At 35.9% G+C, this 20540-nt stretch overlaps 1 protein-coding gene across 1 annotated transcript; it reads right to left on the reverse strand.

Moving 5' to 3' along the window:
- Positions 1 to 1752: 1752 nt before the first annotated feature.
- LOC126006901 (cyclic AMP-dependent transcription factor ATF-2-like) lies at positions 1753 to 3112 on the reverse strand. Its single transcript, XM_049772441.1, is given in 1 exon segment — positions 1753 to 3112. A coding segment is annotated over 1 exon segment (906 nt). The 5' UTR covers positions 2925 to 3112; the 3' UTR covers positions 1753 to 2018.
- Between the last annotated feature and the right edge of the window lie 17428 nt (positions 3113 to 20540).

Raw genomic sequence — 20540 nt, forward strand, 5'->3', positions numbered from 1 at the left:
TTTGATGGGATTTTTCTCATCTTATTTGCAACTTGTTTTCTAACTCTCTGAATATGTACTATAGACTATTTGAAATATAGTTGAAATATAGTGTGCTTATTATTTCCTTTCTTTTTTGCACATTTACAACAAAACGTATTATAGAATAACATCGGCTACTAGTATATTATTGCTTAATGTTATAAAAAAATCAATAAAACTGCATGAAATACTTATTTTAATCTGCTTATAATGAGGATTTTAATGGATAAAATAGAACCTGTTTATTAGTTGTTTATTTGAATGTATAAATGAATATAAATACATGTAATATAAATTAATTTAATTAAATATTTTATGTAAGTAAATCATATATCTTAATACTTAGAAGATAGTAAACTATAAACATCTTTTATGAAGAAATTTATCCAGCAATACTTGGGGTTCATTCCTAGTCATAATTGGCCTGGCTGTGCTACTCTTGGTAATGTTCAAGTTTGCTTTTTAATCAATCTGTCCACAGTGGTGCTAAAAGGTTGCCAGGGCTATTACAACCAACTATCCTTAGACCAAACCTGGGGTATAACTCAAGGATTCAGCCTATTATGCTCTTCATCCTACCTATCAACATTTCTAATTGCACAATTCTAAAAACACAGACATATCTACTATAAAAGTGACACTTTTGTGTATATTTACAATATTAAAATAAGTTCACAGTATAATTCATCATTTACTCTTAAGGGCATTTTGTTATTTATGTTTATTATTTTCCATCTTGTACTGTCTAAAACTTTCAGATTAAAATTATTTCATTCTTGTGGACACTAAATTATTACCTGCCTATGGTTAGTTAATTGAACTAGTGATTATTCTTGAACAAGTGTATTGTTTGTTTTTCTGCCTGAAATAATTAGCCAGTGAAGCTTATACTAGTGCTTTCAGCAGGAAGCAAACAATTGGGGAGTTGGTATGATGTATGTAATACTTCTGAGTTTATCGCCAGCTGGAGAAGCAGATGGGTGTGTAATACATTCAAAACTCAATACATGACCTCAAATATTCTTAGTACACACTACCAACAAGGTCAAGGTTTTTGAAAATTAAAATTCCCAGTCAATAAATTATAATACATGATAAATTAAATAGAAATCAAATTAATAAATGAATATTTAGGTAAGAAAAAATATCTACTTAGAGGTCTATATTTTATCTGACAGTTATTGTTGGAAAACATAATACTTTATGGCTATTTACTTAAATTACTAAAATTATACTATGCATGTATTCCCATATTAATATGAATGTATATGCATTCATACATGTATATAATCTACTAATTGTAGTTCTTATACTATATTTTACTAGACATATACTCAAACACCCTTGTTTTCAACTGTTCTGTTGAAATCTTTTTTTTTTCACTTTTTACCTCTTTTTATTCTTTGTTATACATCTTTAAAACTAAGAACACACTCTTTACGTGGTCAACAGTGCCAGTAGTAGTTTAATTTAGAGAAAGGCAAAGATGCAGAGCTGTTTGTTCCTGCAGTGCTGGGGATTACCGTGGGCACCCCATCAGTGCTCAGAGGGCTACAGGGTCATACCTGGCAGTGCTTGGGAAATTCCAGGGCAGTATACCTGGTGATACTCAGGGAGCATGTAGTATCAGGGATTGAACTGCGATTTTAGGTCAGATTTTTTTGCAGAAAGTGTATGAGATCATTATGTGACACATTTTAAATATTGAGCTGATATTACTGTAGTTGGCCATTTAATGAACTCAAGTCTTCTGCTTTATTCTCTAAAGACTGAACCCAGACTTTCCTCTTCTGTCGGCATCTTGAAGCTGTTGGTCTGTTTCACTCCAAAAACTTTCACCTTTTCTCATCAGGATCCTCATTAGCTGCTCTTCTTCGACAACCACTTGTACTTTGCGTCTGTGGTGTTTATATCAGCTGAAGATGCAGGAGTTTCTGTGGTGGATGTGGCTGGCTGCTACAATGACTGTGGTCGAGATTCTTCTGATTGATTCCGATTCAGTTACTCCCATGACCTTTGACAGTATCACCATTAGTAACTGGGGGATGTTGCTGGGTCAAAGCAGCTTTCAATCTCAGTTTTGCTTCTGACTGGACTGGTTGAGGGAAAGACGGACCTGGAATTCCTGGAACACTAGGCACCATGGTGACCGGTCGAACAAGTAGAACTGCAGTTGGAACGTACATATTAGAACTTGTGATTGATGCAGGAATAGCAACAGACATGGTTTGTCCATTAGGAAGATGTAACAGAAGGGGGAATGGGCCTGGTACAGAAACAATAGGCCTATTAGAGGATGGTGCCTGGGTGATTACAGTATTTGAGGTTGGTGAAGGTACAGCCTGTTGAATAATCACACTTGAGTCTGAACTTGTAAGCAGAACATTGGGAACCTGTAATGATGCTGGACGAACGATAGCTGATGTGGGATGTGCAGTTTGTGCCAATGGTACTTCCTTTTTGTCACTTGTAGTAGACTCTGTGTGAGGTAAAGGACTATTTTGGTGAGTTGTTTCTACAACAGAAGGCTCCTCAGTTTTACTTCTTATGATCGGCGTTGCAAGAGGGGATAAATCTAGAGGCATTTTTTTTTAAATGTCATCTTCTGAGGCTTTCTTGAATTCATTCTCTAATGGACTTGCCAACTCATTAAACAAACCCACTTCACAGTTTTTCAGCAATCTTGTTGGTGTTGGGGTCTGATCAGCCACAATGACACTGTCATTACGTGCTGGACCAAATTTCAGTGTCATCTCAAGTTTATGTTTATGGACAGCCAAATGATCCTCGTTGGTAAAACGCTGGCCACATCCAGGCGCAGTGCATAGAAAGGGTTTGTCATCACTCATATTCCACAGATCTTTGTATTGCCTGGCAGAATTCACATATAAATTGAATTTCATAAGTTGAACAGCTTATCACGTCCTCTTTTTCATGGCAAAGTTACTTTCTAGGTGTTGGGCCATAAGCTTTATTTACTCTGCTGCAAGGAACTCCCTTAGCTTTAATCAACTAAGCAGTAATCCTCAAGCTTCCAAGAATCCCTTCCCGGGGCACCGGGTCCGCCTCTCCCTTCCTTCCTTCCTTCCTTCCTTCCTTCCTTCCTTCCTTCCTTCCTTCCTTCCTTCCTTCCTTCCTTCCTTCCTTCCTTCCTTCCTTCCTTCCTTCCTTCCTTCCTTCCTTCCTTCTTTCTTCCTTCCTTCCTTTTTCTTCCTTCCTTCCTCCCTCCCTCCCTCCCTCCCTCTCTCCCTCCCTCCCTCTCTCCCTCCCTTCCCTCCTTTCTTCCTTCCTTCCTTCCTTCCCTCCCTCCCTCCCTCCCTCCTTCCTTCCTTCCTTCCTTCCTTCCTTCCTTCCTTCCTTCCTTCCTTCCTTCCTTCCCTCCCTCCCTCCCTCCCTCCTTCCTTCCTTCCTTCCTTCCCTCCCTCCCTCCCTCCCTCCCTCCCTCCCTTCCTTCCTTCCTTCCTTCCTTCCTTCCTTCCTTCCTTCCTTCCTTCCTTCCTTCCTTCCTTCCTTCCTTCCTTCCTTCCTTCTTTCTTTCTTCTGGCCAGCAGCCTGCCGAGCCCTGGCTCCCACCGTGTTTCCCAACTAACTGCCCCCTGAAGGCCGAGGGCTGTGCCCCTGTTGAAATCTTAATCTTCATTATAAATGTGTATAAAAACATAGTATAAAGGTAAATTAAAATATATAAAATCATGCATTTAGATAACTATTCAGAATAGGTAGCATATTCATAATACTCTAAATGATATTGAACATATACAATTTATTGTCACAAACATACTATTGACCTAAACCTTTCACCTGTCATATTATTTTTGCATCCATTAAAGGGTAATTGTTGCATTCTATTTTGTGCCTTAAACAAATGATTCAAGTTTACAAAGATCTATTCATCAAATTAGAAAATGGCAAAGATAAAAGCAAAATTGATCATCAAGATTAATGCTATGAATTTATATAGTAAACTTCCATAAATTCAAATAATACATCAAACTATAAAGCTACATTGACTAGAGAATTAATGTCCAGACATCATTATTACATAATAAAATCTCTAAGAAAACATTTTATTTAGTGAAGTATATTTATTTATAAATATGAGAAGAATAAGAGAAAAAGAGTAACACCAAAGAACAGATATTTTATTTTGCATGTTATAAAACCCAAGTTTTAGAAAATGACCAATTTGGGTGGCAGGAAATGAACACTGGTGAAATCATAGATGTTGGAACATTGTCTGACTGAAACTCAACTATCAACAACTGTTTAACTCTTTATTTAATAGGGATTTAATCAAATAAATAAAAGAAAGTGAATGAGAGGAACATGAAGACTGTTCCAACAAAATTAAAAAAAAAGAAAATAACTAATTTTTGGCATGGGTTGTATATAGAGAAGGAATAAATGCTGATGACATTTTTGTTTCAATCATTACTAAAAATCCAAATCTTGGGACTGGGTTTTAATTCTGAAATTATTTTGTTTGTTTTGTTTTTTGGGCCACACCCAGTGATGCTCAGGGGTTACTCTTAGCTATACACTCAGAAATTGCCACTGGCTTTGGGTACCATATGGGATGCTGGAGATCGAATCGAGGTCTTTCGTAGGTGCTGCCTGCAAGGCAAACACCCAACTGCTGTGCTATTGCTCAGGCCCCTTAATTCTGAATTTTAAAGATGATGTGAGTTGTCACTCAAAATATTTACCAAAGAAAAAAATGAAAAGATGGGACAGTGATTTTTTTGTTTTTGTTTTCAGAGTTTGAAGAGTAAAGCTGACTTGAAATCCACAGAATAAATTAACAGAGAGGGTTGGAGAGATCTTGTAAGGGTTAAGATATTTGCAGGAAGCTGACCCTGGTTTGATTCTGGGCCCTGCATGATTCCCTAAGAACAATTGGGTGTAGCCTTAATTCCTCTTTTTTCAAGGGGAGAAAAAAAACAATCAATCCACCCCTTTAAGGGAACGCAAATTCAGAGAATCACTAGCAAGATCTGTAAACCTCTAGCAGCATTTCTCATAGATGATTGCACATTAGAATTATCAGAAAAAAATTCAAGATGTCAAAGCCTGTATCCAATGTGGTAGCATGTCAAGTGTTACTACATGATTGTGACCTGGTCCTTCCATGTTATGTTCTAAAGTTGATATCAGTACAAAACAAAGATTGAGATGTGCTTTAGAGAGGTAATAAAACAACAATGTAATAGTTACTAACAAATTATTATGGTTTATTGTTGAAGTGTAATTTAGCATAAGAATGAGAAATCCCTTGGAAACAATTGTCTAAGACTTCATATTTTAATGGGTTTTATGTTCAGGAAAGCAAACAAATTCTCAGAGCCAAGGTTTGAGCAAGATCTTGTGATTCTAACAAAGGAAGAGAGTAAGCCTTAGAACCAGGAAGCCTTTATGAATAAAGACTTCATTCTTTGGGCAAAGTCAGTCCAAAAATGACTCTAGCAAGAAAAATTAGGAGAGGGAATTCATTACCAGCAGAACTTCCCTGAAAGTAATTAAGTCAATGTTTTTTTTTTTTTTTCAGGAGAAGCAAAATTTTGTGGGAAATCTGAAACTTCATGAAGAAAACTCTCAGAGAAATCTTCTCAATTATTTATTTATTTATTGGCTTTTTGCTTTGTGGGTCACACCCTGTGACACTCAAGGGTTACTCCCATCTATGTGCTCAGAAATCACTCATGGTTTAGGATGCAGGGGGTTCTAACAATGGTTCTTCCTGGGTCAGACACATGCATGGCAATTGCCCTACCGCTGAGCCACCACTCAGGCCCCATCAATTCTTAATTCATTCAAAAGTTCATAATTTGCTTAAATAATATTTAATTATCTCACACCACAGAAACTGGCACACATCACAAAGAATAAGAACAATCAGTGCAGCTGTGCCTGTCTGCCTTTCCTGAATACTTGAAGCTCTCAGGAGAAGCATAGGGAGCCAACCCCCCAAATAAATAGCATCCTGATGCTGCCCAGTGAGTGAGTAAAGTCTGGCTGTGGGGGTCGCCAGGCAGAGAGCTGAGCCCTCTGGCCTGGGAGGCTCTGCACTGCTGTGCCTTTAACGACTCTGAGACTTCAAGGCAAATTTATGCTGTGCCTGTCTATCTTTCCTGAATACTTGAAGCTCTCCTCAGAGGCCTAGGGAGCACCCCCCTAAAAAATATGTCACCTAGAGGTCACAGAAGAGCATGGTTTTGCACTCTTTCTAACCAATGAACCCGACCACAACACACAGAACAAATCACACTACAAGCATGACAATGGGGAAAACTCACAGGCAAACATCATGCACAGAAAATGAAGATGATAGCTCAAATGATCTAAAAAATTCCAACCATGTGATTAAACTCTCGGATAAGTTTAGAATAGAAATATGGAAGATGTTTGTAGAACTCATAAAAAGCATAGATTGATCTGATCAGAACACAAAGACAGAAATCAGAAAACTCCAAACTGAAATAAAAAATCTGAAAAACAAGGTAGCTCAACTGAAAAACTCAGTGGATGGCCTCTCCAGCAGGGTAACAACAGCTGAGGACAGAATCAGCATGCTGGAAGATGAGATGCAGAAAAACTCCACACAGCAGAAGAAATTGGAAAAGAACCTTAAGACAAACGATCATATAATTAAAAAAATACTCAAGGAATGTGAACAGATGAAAATAGAAGTCTTTGATAAATTCAACAAAAACAACATAAGAATCATTGGAGTCACAGGGGCCCAGGTAGGAGATCTCCAGGAAGAATCAACTGTCAAAGACATCATCAAAGAGATACTCCCAGAGTTAAAGACTACATGAAATCAAATCCTACATGCCTGAAGAGTACCAGCTAAAAGAGACCCAAAGAAAAACACCCCAAGACACATCTTTGTTACAATGACAAATCCCAGATAGAGATAGAATACTGAAAGCTGCAGGTCAGAAAGGAAAATTACATTCAAAGGAGCATCCCTAAGACTTACAGCAGATGTGTCACAAGAAACTCTCAAGGCCAGAAGACAGTGGTGAGATATTGTGACAAGACTGAATGAAATGGATGTCTCACCGAGAATACTGCACCCAGCCCGACTCACATTCAGGTTTGAAGGAAGAATACATAGCTTCATGGATAAACAACAACTCAGAAACTTCACAGACGAAAAACCAGCCTTAAAGGAAAAACTGAAAGGTCTACTTTTAGACAAGAGAGACCAACAGATACAAAAAACTTACCTAAAAAGATGACATTAAATCCTATGACAATCATCTCCCTCAATGTCAATGGAAAAAATTCACCAATTAAAAGACACAGTGGCAAAATGGATCAAAGAGATGAATCTAACCTTCTGCTGCCTACAAGAAACACACCTGAATAGTCAGAACAAACATGAACTCAAAATCAAAGGCTGGAGGAAAATCATCCAAGCAAACAATACCCTTAAAAAAGCTGGGATGGCCATGTTAATATCTGATGACACCAACTTTATACTCAGAAAAGTTGTAACGGACAAGATGGACACTATGTACTAATCAAAGAATATGTGCAACAGGAAGAAAACAGACTACTAAACATATATGAACCCAATGAGAGACCAGAAAATTTCTAATACAATTACTGACAAATCTGAAAGATGTCAAAAATAACACAATAATTGTAGGAGACCTCAACACAGCCCTGTCAACACTTGATAGGTCAACCAGACTTAAACTGAACAAAACATATATATATATATATATATATATATATATATATATATATATATATATATAGAGAGAGAGAGAGAGAGAGAGAGAGAGAGAGAGAGTACACTTCACCCCCAAAATCCTGGATATACATTCTTCTCTAATGTACATGAGTCATTCTCTAGGATAGACCACATGCTGACACATAAAACATATCTTCATAAAATCAAGAGGATAGAAATCTTGCAGGCTACCTTTGCTGACCACAAGGATCTGAAATTAGATGTGAACTACAAAGGCATACAGAAGAAAAACTTTAAAAATTGGAAATTAAGCAGCTTGCTACTGTGGGTCTGAGATGAAATCAGAAAGGAAATCAAAACTTCCCTGGAAACAAATGATAATGAAGACACAAACTGCCAGAATCTATGGGACACAGCAAAAGTGGTCCTGTTAGGAAAATTTATAGCTTTACAAGCACACATCAGGAAGGAAGGAGGGGCACACCTGATTAAATTAATGAGGCAGCTCATAAAATTAGAAAATGACCAACAAAAATAACCAAATATAGGTAGACAAAACGAAATAACAAAGCTGAAAGCAGAAAACAATAAAGTGGAAAACCAAAAAACAACCCAAAAGATCAATGAAAGCAGAAGTTGTTTCTTTGAAAAAATAAACAAGATTGATAGACCATTGGCAAAACTCATAAAGAAAGAGAAATCTGATAACCCATATTAGAAATAAAATGTGGGAGATCACAAGAAATATTGCAGAGATCCAAAAGGTAATCAGAGACTACTTTGAGAAACTTTATGCTACTAAACATGAGAACCTAAAAGTAATGGATAAATTCTTGGACACTTAAATTTTCCAAAGTTAAGTAAGGAGGATATAGCATATATAAACACACCCATCACTATTTGGACATTGGAACTTTAATCAAACATCTGCCCAAAAAGAAAAGCCCAGGCCCAGATGGATTTACTAATGAATTCCTTCAAGCCTTTCCAGAGGAGCTACTATCAATCCTAGCCAGGCTCTTCCATGAAATTGAAAAAAAGAGAACACTCCCAAACAGCTTTCATGAAGCCAACATCACCTTGATACCAAAGCCAGAAATACTGCCAAAAACGAAATTTACAGATCAATATCCCTGATGATTGCAGTTGCAAAGATCTTCAACAAAATCCTGAAAAATAGGATCCAATGCATCATCAAGAAGATCATACACTACATCCAAGTAGGTTTCCTTCCAGGAATGCAAGGATGATTTAACATCTGTAATTCTATCAACATTATACAAAAAATCAATAACAAGAAAAAAATCACATGATCATATCAATAGAGGCAGAAAAAGCAGTTGATAACTTCCAACACCCATTCTTGATCAAAACTCTCAGCAAGATGGGAATGAAAGGAACCTTCACAATCTAGTTAAAGCCATCTACCACAAGCCAATGGCAAATATTATCCTCAATGGAGAAAAAATAAAAGCCTTTTTTCTAAATTTTGGTACAAGACAAGGCTGTCTGCTCTCACCGCTCCTCTTCAACATAGTACTGGAAGTGTTTGCTATAGCGATCAGAAAAGAAAAAGATATCAAGGGAATCCAGATAGGAAAGGAAGAAGTCAAGCTCTCACTGTTTGCAGATGACATGATTCTCTACTTAGAAAACCCTAAAGACTCTACCAAAAAGCTCTAGAAACAATAGACTCATATAGCAAGGTGGCAGGCTACAAAATTAACACACAGAAATCAATGGCCTTTATATATACCAATAATGATAGGGAACAAATGGACGTAAAAAGGCAATCCCATTCACATTATTGACACAAACTCAAATATCTTAGAGTCAACTGATCAAAGACGTGAAGGACCTATACAAAGAAAACTATAAAAACCTGCTCCTAGAAATAATAGAGGACACATGAAAATGGAAACACATATCCTGCTCATGGATTAGCAGGATTAACATCATAAAAATGGCAATATTCCCCAAAGTATTATACAGATTTAATGTGATCCCTCTAAAGATACCCATAACATTCTTCAAAGAAGTGGATCAAACACTTATAAAGTTTATCTGGAACAATAAACACCCTCGATAGCTAAAGCACTCCTAGGGGAAAAGCAAATGGGAGGCATTACTTTCCCCAACTTTAAACTGTACTACAAAGCAATAGTTATCAAAACAGCATGGTATTGGAATAAAGACAGGCCCTCAGATCTCAGACAATGTTCCACAGTCATACAGTCACCTAATTTTTGACAAAGGAGCAAGAATTCCTAAGTGGAGCAGGGAAAACCTCTTCAACAAGTGCTGCTAGCAGAACTGGTTAGCCACTTGCAATATAGACCCCCAGTTAACATCATGTATGAAGGTAATATCTAAATGGATTAAAGAAGTTGATATTACTAAGAAAAATGAAAGACATTCTTGCAATAATAATTTTCAGACACAAAAGACAAAAGAGCTGGAAGTTCCAGCTCACAACAGGAAGCTCACCACAAAGAGTGATGAGTTTAGTTAGAGAAATAACTACATTTTGAACTTTCCTAATAATGAGAATGTATGAGGGAAATGGAGAGCCTGTTTAGAGTACAGGCGGGGGTCGGGTGGGGAGGAGGGAGACTTGGGACATTGGTGATGGGAATGTTGCACTGGTGATGGGTGGTGTTCTTTACATGACTGAAACCCAAACACAATCATGTATGTAACCAAGGTGTTTAAATAAAAAAAAAAGAAGTTGATATTAGACCTGATACCATAAGGTATATAAAAGAAGGTAAAACATTCCATGACATTGAGACTAAAAGCATCTTCAAGGAGGAAACTGCACTTTCCAAACAAGTGGAAGCAAAGATAAAGAGGTGGGAATACATAAAGCTGAGAAGCTTCTGCATCTCAAAAGAAATAGTGACCAGGATTCACAAGCCATCCACCATGTGGGAGAAACTGTTTACCCAATACCCATAAGATAAGGGACTAATATCCAAAATATACAGGGCACTGACAGAACTTTCCAAGAAAAAAACTACATATAATCCTATCAAAAAATGTGGAGAAGAAATGCACAGACAGTTTAATATAAAAGAAATACAAATGGCGAGAAAGGGGAAGCCGCTGAACTATGCTAGAACTCAGATGCCAGCACCCCTATCTCCTGTCTTCTGCATTCTCGACCTGATTTCATCCTGTCTGTGGCTCATCTGCAGATGGCTAGCCTTCCTTGGAGGTGTTTTTACACGCCCAGAAAGGGGAAGCCACTGAACTCTGCTGGAACTCAGATGCCAGCACCACTATCTGCCTATCTTCTGTGCTGTGCTGCATTCTTGGCCTGCTTTCATCCTCTGTGTGGCTCATTTGCAGATGGCTAGCCTTCCCTGGAGGTGAGTTTACAAGCCCAGAAAAGGAGGAGCCAGAGGCACCTCATTTAGCCAATGAATACAACCACAACACGTAGAAAAAAACACAATACAAGTGTGACAATGGGGAAACAACGCAGGCCAGCACCAGATATGGAGATTGAAGATGGCAACTCAGTTGATCAGAACATGGCCAACCGACTGTCAGTCTCTCAGGTAAGGATTTTAGAGTCGAAATATGGAAGATGTTCAAAGAACTCAGAGTAAGTATAGAAGAGAACTAATAAGAACCAAGAGTATATGAAGATAGAAATGAGAAAACTCAAAACTGAAATTTCAGGTCAAATAACAGGTCTGAAAAATTCAGTAGAAGAATTGAAGAAAAACATGGATGAGCTTTCCCACAGGTTAACAGCAGCTGAGGATAGAATTAGTACACTGGAAGATGAGATGAATAACAACTCCATACAGCAGAAAAGACTGGAAAAAAGCCTTAAAGCAAATGATCAAACAATTAGAAAACCCTAAAGACTCTACCAAAAAGCTTCCAGAAACAATAAACTCATATAGCAAGTTGGCAGGCTACAAAACTAACAAAAATCAATAGCCTTTTCTATACACCAATAGTAATAAGGAAGAAATGGACATTAAGAAAACAACCCCATTAACAATAGTGCCACACAAATTCAAATAACTTGGAATCAACTTGACTAAAAATGTGAAGGACCTATACAAAGAAAATTATAAAACTGTGCTTCAAGAAATAAGAGAGGACATGTGGAAATGGAAACACATACCTACTCATAGATTGGCAGGATTAACATAATTAAAATGGCAATACTCCCCAAAGCATTATACAGATTTAATGTGATCCCTCTAAAGATACTCATGACATTCTTCAAAGAAGTGGATCAGGCACTTTTGAAATTCATTTGGAACAATAAACACCCTAGAATAGCTAAAGTAATCTTTGAGAAAAAGAATATGGGAGGAATTACTTTCCCCAACTTTAAACTGTACTACAAAGCAATAGTTATCAAAACAGCATGGTATTGGAATAAAAACAGGCCCTCAGATCAGTGGAATAGGCTTGAACACTCTGAGAATATTCCACAGACGTACAATCACCTAATTTTTAATAAAGGAGCAAGAAATCCTAAATGGAGCAAAGAAAGCCTCTTCAACAAGTGGTGTTGGCACAACTGGCTAGCCACTTGCAAAAAATTGAACTAAGACCCCCAGCTATTATCATGTACGAAGGTAAAATCCAAATGGATTAAAGACTTCAATATTAAACCAGAAACTTTAAGATACAAAGAACAACACATAGGTAAATCACTGCAGGACATTGAGATTATAGGTATATTCAAGGAGGAAACTGCACTTTCCAAGCAAGTGAAAGCAGAGATTAACAGATGGGAATATATTAAGCTGAGAAGCTTCTGCAGCTCAAAGGAAATAGCGCCCAAGATACAAGAGCCACCCACTGAGTGGGAGAAACTGTTCATCCAATACCCATCAGACAAGGGGCTAATCTCCAAAATGTACAAGACACTCACAGAACTTTACAAGAAAAAAACACCTAATCTCATCAAAAAATGGGGAGAAGAAATGGACAGACACTCTGACAAAGAAGAAATACAAATGGCCAAAAGACACATAAAAAATGCTCCACATCACTAATCATCAGGGAGATGCAAATCAAAACATCTATGAGGTTCCACCTCACACCCTAGAGATTGGCACACATCACAAAGAATGAGAACAAACTGTGTTGGCAGGGATGTGGAGAGAAAGGAACTCTTATCCACTGCTGGTAGAATGCCATCTAGTTCAATCTTTTGGAAAGCTATATGGACATTCCTCCAAATACTGGAAATCGAGCTCCCATATGATTCAGCTATACCACTCTTAGGAATATACCCTAGGAACACAAAAATACAGTATAAAAACTCCTTCCTTACACCTATATTCATTGCAGCACTATTTACCATAACAAGACTCTAGAAACAACCAAGATGCCCTTCAACAGATGAACAGGTTAAGAAATTGTGGTACATACATAAAATTTTCCTATACATGGAATCTATTATGCTGAGTGAAATAAGTCAGAGAGAGAGAAAAAGGCAGAATGGTCTCATTCATATATGGGTTTTAAGATAAATGAAAGGCATTCTTGCAATAATAATTTTCACACACAAAAGAGAGAAGGGCTGGACGTTACAGCTCACCTCATGAAGCTCACCACAAACAGGAATGAGTTTTGTTAGAGAAATAACTACATTTTGAACTATCCTAATAATGAGAATATATGAAGGAAATGGAAAGCCTGTATAGAGTAAAGGTGAGGGTTGAGTGGGGAGCAGGGAGACTTGGACACTGGTGATGGGAATGTTGCACTAGTGATGGGTTGTGTTCTTTACATGACTGAAACCCAAACAACACAATCATGAATGTAATCAAGGTGTTTAAATAAAAATATATTAAAAAAAGAAATACAAATGGCCAAAATGCACATAAAAATGCTCCTCATCACTAATCATCAGGGAGATGTAAATCAAAACAACGATGAGATACCATCTCACACCACTGAGATTGGCAAACATCACAAAGAATAAGAACAATCAGTGCAGGCAGGGATGTGGAGAGAAAGGAACTTTTATCCGCTGCTGTTGGGAATGCCATCTAGTCCAACCTCTATGGAAAGCAATATGTAGATTCCTTTAAAACTCGAAAATTGTGCTCCCATTCATCCCAGCTATTTCACTCGTAGGGATATACCCTAGGAATACAAGATACAATACAAAACCCCCTTCCTCACACCTATATTTATTGCAGCACTATTCACAATAGCCAGGCTCTGGAAACAATTAAGATGCCCTTCAACAGACAAATGGCTAAAGAAACAGTGGTACATATACACAGTGGAATATTACACAACTGCCAGGAGGGATGTAGTCATGAAATTTTCCTATACATAGATGTACATGGTATCTATCATGCTGAGTGAAATAAATCAGAGGGAGAGAGAGACGAAGAATATTCTCACTCATCTATGGGTTTTAAGAAAAATAAAAGTCGTTTTAGCAACAATCCTCAGAGACAATGAGAGGGGGGCTGGAACTTCCAGCTCACTCCATGAAGCTCACCACAAAGAGTGTTTAGTGCAGTTAGAGAAATAAATACACTGAGAACTACCATAACTACCATGTGAATTAATGAGCGAACTGGAAAGCCTGTCTAGTATACAGGTGGGGGTGGGGTGGGATGGAGGGAGATTTGAGACATTGGTGGTAAGAATGTTGCACTGGTGAAGGGGGCTGTTCTTTACATGACTGAAACCTAATGACAATCATAATTGTAATCAAGATGTTTAAATAAAGAAAAAAAAGAACAATCAGTGCTGGTGGGGATGTGGAGAGAAAGGAAATTTTATTCACTTCTGGTGGGAATGTTGTCTAGTCCAGCCTTTATGGAAAATAATATAGAGATTCCTCAAAAATCTGAAAATTGAACTCCTATATGATCCAGCTATCCCAATCCTAGGGATATACTGTAGAAACACAAAAATAGAATTTAAAAATCTCTTCCTCACACCTGTATTCATTGCAGTGCTATTTACAATAGCCAGATTCTGGAAACAACCAAGATGCCATTCAACAGATAAATGGCCAAAGAAACCTTGATACATATACACAATGGAATATTATGCAGCCATCAGGAGAGATAAAGTCATGAAATTTTTCTATACGTGGGATGTACATGGAATCTATATGTTGAGTGAAATAAATCAGAGGGAAAGAGGTAGACATAGAATAATTGTCACTCATCTATGGGTTTTAATAAATATTAAAAGCATTACTGTAATAAGTACCAGCGACAATAGAGTTCAGGCCTGGAAGGGCTAGAAGGACTGGCTCATAATTTGGAGCTCACCACAAAGAGTGGTGAACTCTGTTAGTAAAATAACTACACTAGCAACTAGCATGACAATGTTAAAAAATGAGAGAAGTAGAATGCCTGTCACAATTAAGGTAGAGGTGGGGGTGAAGGGGGGGCACTGTTGGTGGCAATGCTGCACTGGTGAAGGGAAGTATTCTATTTATAACTGAAACCCAAATACAAACATGCTTGTAATTATGGTACTTAAATAAAGATTTTATAAAAAATAATATTGGGTGATTTGAACATATTGATAGTTGAAGGGGTTGATAATAAAATCATTCCAAATGTCAATATATGCAGGATAACTGTCCCTCCCCCAAGTCCTTTTTCTCTATTTACTCTTCTCTATCACCCCCAATCTCAAAATATGTTTAACAAATACTACACATAACACTCTTGGAAATCTCAGAGTTAAGTTTCATATAAGTACTCAGCTATATTTATAAACATATGACCATATCCTTCCAAAGTGGTAATCTCCAAGATAGTTGTACTCTAGTTTTGTAGAGAATGGGTAACCTTACAAACCAGGGTCTATATATTTAAAAATATAGACCGTATTTTACCTATTTCTTTTTTTTCACTTTTTGTTTAGGTTCTGTGATTTATAATAATGATAATAAAAGAGTCACAGGCACACAATATTGCAACTCCACACCCTAACCATATAACTCAAAATTTTCTGAGTCCAACACACCATTCCCTTTCATATTCCTATGATAATATATTTGCTTCCTCGTTTTTAAATTGTTTTGTTTTAGGGCCAAGCCTAGTGGTGTGCCAGGATTACTTCTGGTTCAGCACTCAGAAATTAGTGCTGGAGGTTTGAAGGACCTATGAGATGCTGGGGATCAAACAAGAGTTGTTCTTGTGCAAGGCAAATGCTCTACCCACTGTGCTATCTCTCTGACAATTTCTCATTCATTTTTAGTGTTGCATACTTTCAAAAATTTATTTTTGTCAAATATCTGGATACAAACTGATCCTTTCTTTGTATAGTTTTGCATTACCATTTTATTTTATTTTATTTATTGGGTTTTTTTAGGGGGGAGCCACACCCAGTGATGCTCAGTGGTTACTCCTGGTTATGAGCTCAGAAATCACTACTGGCTTGGGAGACCATGTGGGACACCGGGGGATCGAACTGTGGACCATCCTAGACTAGTGCTCCCAAGCCTTGCCACTTGCACCACCACTACAACTCCTGCATTATCATTTTCAACTTTATTTTTAATGTTGAAGTTGTGGTGGGCACTTTATATGATGTGAAGATTAGGCCTTACCAACCTTCCTTCTCATACAGAACATGATCTCGAATTCTTTGAGTCAACACTCTGGGTCCTGCATTATACTTGAATATTGACAACATAAATGTCAGGGTTGTGTTCACTATTATCTTAATTTAATTTATTAAAAGTATAAATTATAATAATTAAATTTAAAAATTCATAATGATTAAATATATCATGGTCTAGATCTTTTATATCTTTCCTCATATTGCTAGGTAGAAGAGAAACACACAGAGGATCAAATTGAATTATATGACACATGAGCTTAAAATATTTAATATAAATTAGTACTCCAAACTCTAAATGTCCATAAATATTTCATTCACACAAGAAACAATATAAAATCATTAACAGAGGTCAGACATTTCTCTCTGAATTTAGAAATTGAGTAAATATTCTTTCCTAAATATAGACTAAATGTTAGTAGTTTGCAGATCTTAAGAGAACTTGTTTATTTGAATTCAATTACTATTTAACTTAATTCATGATACTGATTTCCTGCAACATTCTCTAGTTAGCAACATTTGCTAAAGAAAAGGCATTGGGTAATTAAGAAAGACCATGCCACATCTAATTTAGTTCTATTGCTTTTCAAGTAGTTTATATATAAAACTTTTTTTTGTGGGGGCCACAACCGGTGACACTTTGGGGTTACTCCTGGCTATGTGCTCTAAAATTGCTCCTTGCTTGGGGACCATATGAGATGCCCAGGGATCAAACCACGTTCAGTCCTAGCCTAGTGTGGGCAAGGCCTTACCACTTGGAGCACCACCACCCTGACCCTTATATAAAACATTTTAATTTGATTAATATACGTTGTTAATTTTTCAAGGTTAAAAAGTATCATTTTTAATAATGCTATTATTTTCCTCTACGCAACTCCATCAATGATTTGAAACTTATAATTACTTCATTATTATTTATTAGGCAATGTAATATTAATTTATTTTTCCAATGCACCATTTATTAATTGGTAACCTCTGAGAAATATGGTTGTTTTATAAGGAATACCATATCATGATCTAATTGTCAAAATTATCCTCTCTGTATTTGTATATATTCATATTTAAGAGATATATAAAATCACGTGACATTTAACTGAAACTTTTTTTGCTTTGTTTTGTTTTGTTTTTGTTTTTTGGGCCACACTCGTTTGATGCTCAGGGGTTACTTCTGGCTAAGTGCTCAGAAATTGCTCCTGGCTTGGGGGGACCATATGGGAAGCTGGGTGATCAAACCGCGGTCCTTCCTTGGTTAGTGCTTGCAAGGCAGACACCTTACCTCTAGCGCTACCTCGCCGGCCCCTTAACTGAAACTTTTATTTTATATTAAAGTCATTATTTTTACTGTAATCATACAGAATATAAAAACAAAAAGATAAAATATAGTAACTAACATAACTTCATTTGGTCTATTCTTAACCTTGAACTAAAAATATATTTTGATTTATAATATTTGGATTTTCTTTTGAAAAATATAATTCTCAGTGGAGAGAATAATATATTAAAGCATTTATTTTGACTGTAGAATTTATGCTTCAAATTTCTCTGCTCTCCTTTTAGTAACTATCTTTCACAGACGTTATGGAATCTAAAAGATAGATTATATATAAATTACCTACATGTACCCAAATTTAGAATGCAAATATAAATGTAATTTTTAAAGTTAATTTTTCTTCTCTAAAAAAGTCATCTCTCACTTTATCTTTCCAAACTAGCTCCTATTATTTTAAACACTTTTAATAAAAATAAATTTAATAAAATATGGAAATTCTGAAATCTCAACATAGTTATAATTGTCTTTTCTGTCATAGAAATGCCTTTGCCAAACTTCATCTAAGATATTTTTAGGTTGGCAAATGTTAATGTATTATATCATTTTTGTTTTCCAGTTTGTCTAAGAAATGAAATGAAAACATTAATTAGAAAAAAAAACAGTCAATATTCATATTTAACAAATAAAAATTAGAAAAATGAACACATCTTAAGTAGCCATCTTAAAGTTTGTAGTCTAAATTTAGAAGAGACATGAACTGAAAAGTAATAAAACATATGAAAGTCTTACATCAGATAGACTAATTTTACATTAAATGTAAATTTCTTAAAAATTAATCTCCCCTCTCTTTGTAGCTCAATATTTTGAAACTGTGTAATTTCATCTTATAAAGAGGAATTTAGAAACATTACTTGGCAGATAATTCCAATGGGAATTTCATGCAAAAGTAATATTTTAACAGCAGGCTGAGAAGACTCATTGTCTTGTCAAATGCCAGTTACAAAATTAGACTCAGCCTTAAAGGGAATATATGGGGAAATGAAATGCTTTTGAGTTGCTCATTTGTCTAAAGTTTATTAAAATTTCCATGAAAGGGTAATGATATTGATCGATATATAGCCACATATACAGAACAAAAACAAAATGAATGGAAGAATGATAAATTATTTAATCTTAAATATTAACGTTACTGATGGCCAGCACTATCAGAACAGTTTTTTAAATGATATAAACAGATGCTACACTTAGATTTCTTATAAAGGAAACTTATTTCAGATCAAAATAGAGAAAAGCAGATTTTAAAAATATCTGAGCGTTTAAATAAATCATTTTCAGTTGTTATCATAAAATAATATAAATACAATTCTATTGAACTAAGCAGTATTTATCTCATTTTCAGTATTATCAATATGAATTATATATCTGTATATATTATCTAATTTGGGTTCCAAATGGTAAATTATTATGTAATTCTCTTATAATTCCTTTAAGTTCTATTTCTTTTTTTTTTTTTTTTTTTTTGAATGAGAAAATATTATTGGAGAGCCTCTTTATTGGGGGAAATATATGCTTTGTTGAAAAGAAGGCAAGTTTAAATCAGGTTACTGACTTCCAAAAGTCTACAGAGGAAAAAAAGGAGATATGTTCATTTACATAGATACATATATAATAAACAGGTTGAAAAAATATGGATGACAAAAGGCATTCACTCAACAAATATTTACCAAGTATGTTTGATTACTTGACATCTTCTAGTGCCAATGAAGTTTTGTTAGAGCAAACAGACAATAGTCAATACTGAATTCCAGAAAATAAAAAATTCAATAAAGATAAATATTAAGTACTGTAAAAATAGTATTAGGGGATATTTATGATATTAAGGATGTGTGTGGACAAGAAAGTCCTCTCTAAATGGTAATATCTTATACTAGACCATGTGAAAATACACATGTGTTCAGTCATGGGTCCAGATGGTTCAGGTAACAGAAGACCACCATTCTTTCTAAGTGAGATGGCAAGAGACAAGGGGAGAACAGCTGTGATCTAAGGCACATCTCCTGTTCTAGAAGCTGACTGCAATAAAGCTGGCTGAAGTAGGAGTGGGTAAAAGACTAATGCTGATGAACAATGCTTGAACCTGTGTAAGAGTGTGGGTGTTAAAAACTAACTGACTAATGGAAACATCTAGAAAGTAAAACTAGCATAGACTCTGCTTACATATCAGAAGTGTTGATGAGAAAGATCAGAATGCCTCCAAGATTTCCGGCCTGAGCAATCATAATTGTTAATTCAAATAATTACAGAAAGGTCAACTTGTTCAGGTGATGTTGGATCAATATCAAATCCATGTTCCACTAGAAAAGGCCCAAATTTAAAACACCAGTCACATAGTGTTTTATGAGGATGTGAAAGAACTCAAATACTCATGTAATGCTCATGGGAACAAAAATGGTATAACAGCCCTCTCTACTTTCTCAGAGTCAAGCTTGCTATGCCCCATATGACCTAAAATTTGTGCAAATATAAACATAACATTAAGAAAAATTAAAACCTATGCTTCAAACTGATGTATTAAAGAATCTTCATAGAAGTTTTTCTTATAATAAATACAGGCTGAAGTCAATCCCCCTTGAAAAGAAGATGGGGTACATGTATATCATTATTAAATGGAGTGCTACTTAGGAATTTAATTGTTATTCATAATATGAATATATCTGCAAAACATTTTTCTGAGCAAAGTACCTCAAATATTAAATAATATATGTGGCTGGCTCTAGGTAGACGAAGTTGTAAAACAGGCAAAGTTAAGGTATGATGAACACACACAGAAGACTGTATAGTGTGGAGAAGGATGGGAGAATATAATTTATTGAAGTTAAATGCATTTTATTTTATTTTATTGTATAATTACTGTACTTAATTTCATTACTCTATTTATCACTTCATTTTATTACAGAG

The sequence above is a fragment of the Suncus etruscus genome, chromosome 4 (genome assembly GCF_024139225.1).
Source record: "Suncus etruscus isolate mSunEtr1 chromosome 4, mSunEtr1.pri.cur, whole genome shotgun sequence".
Classification (NCBI taxonomy): Eukaryota; Metazoa; Chordata; class Mammalia; order Eulipotyphla; family Soricidae; genus Suncus; species Suncus etruscus.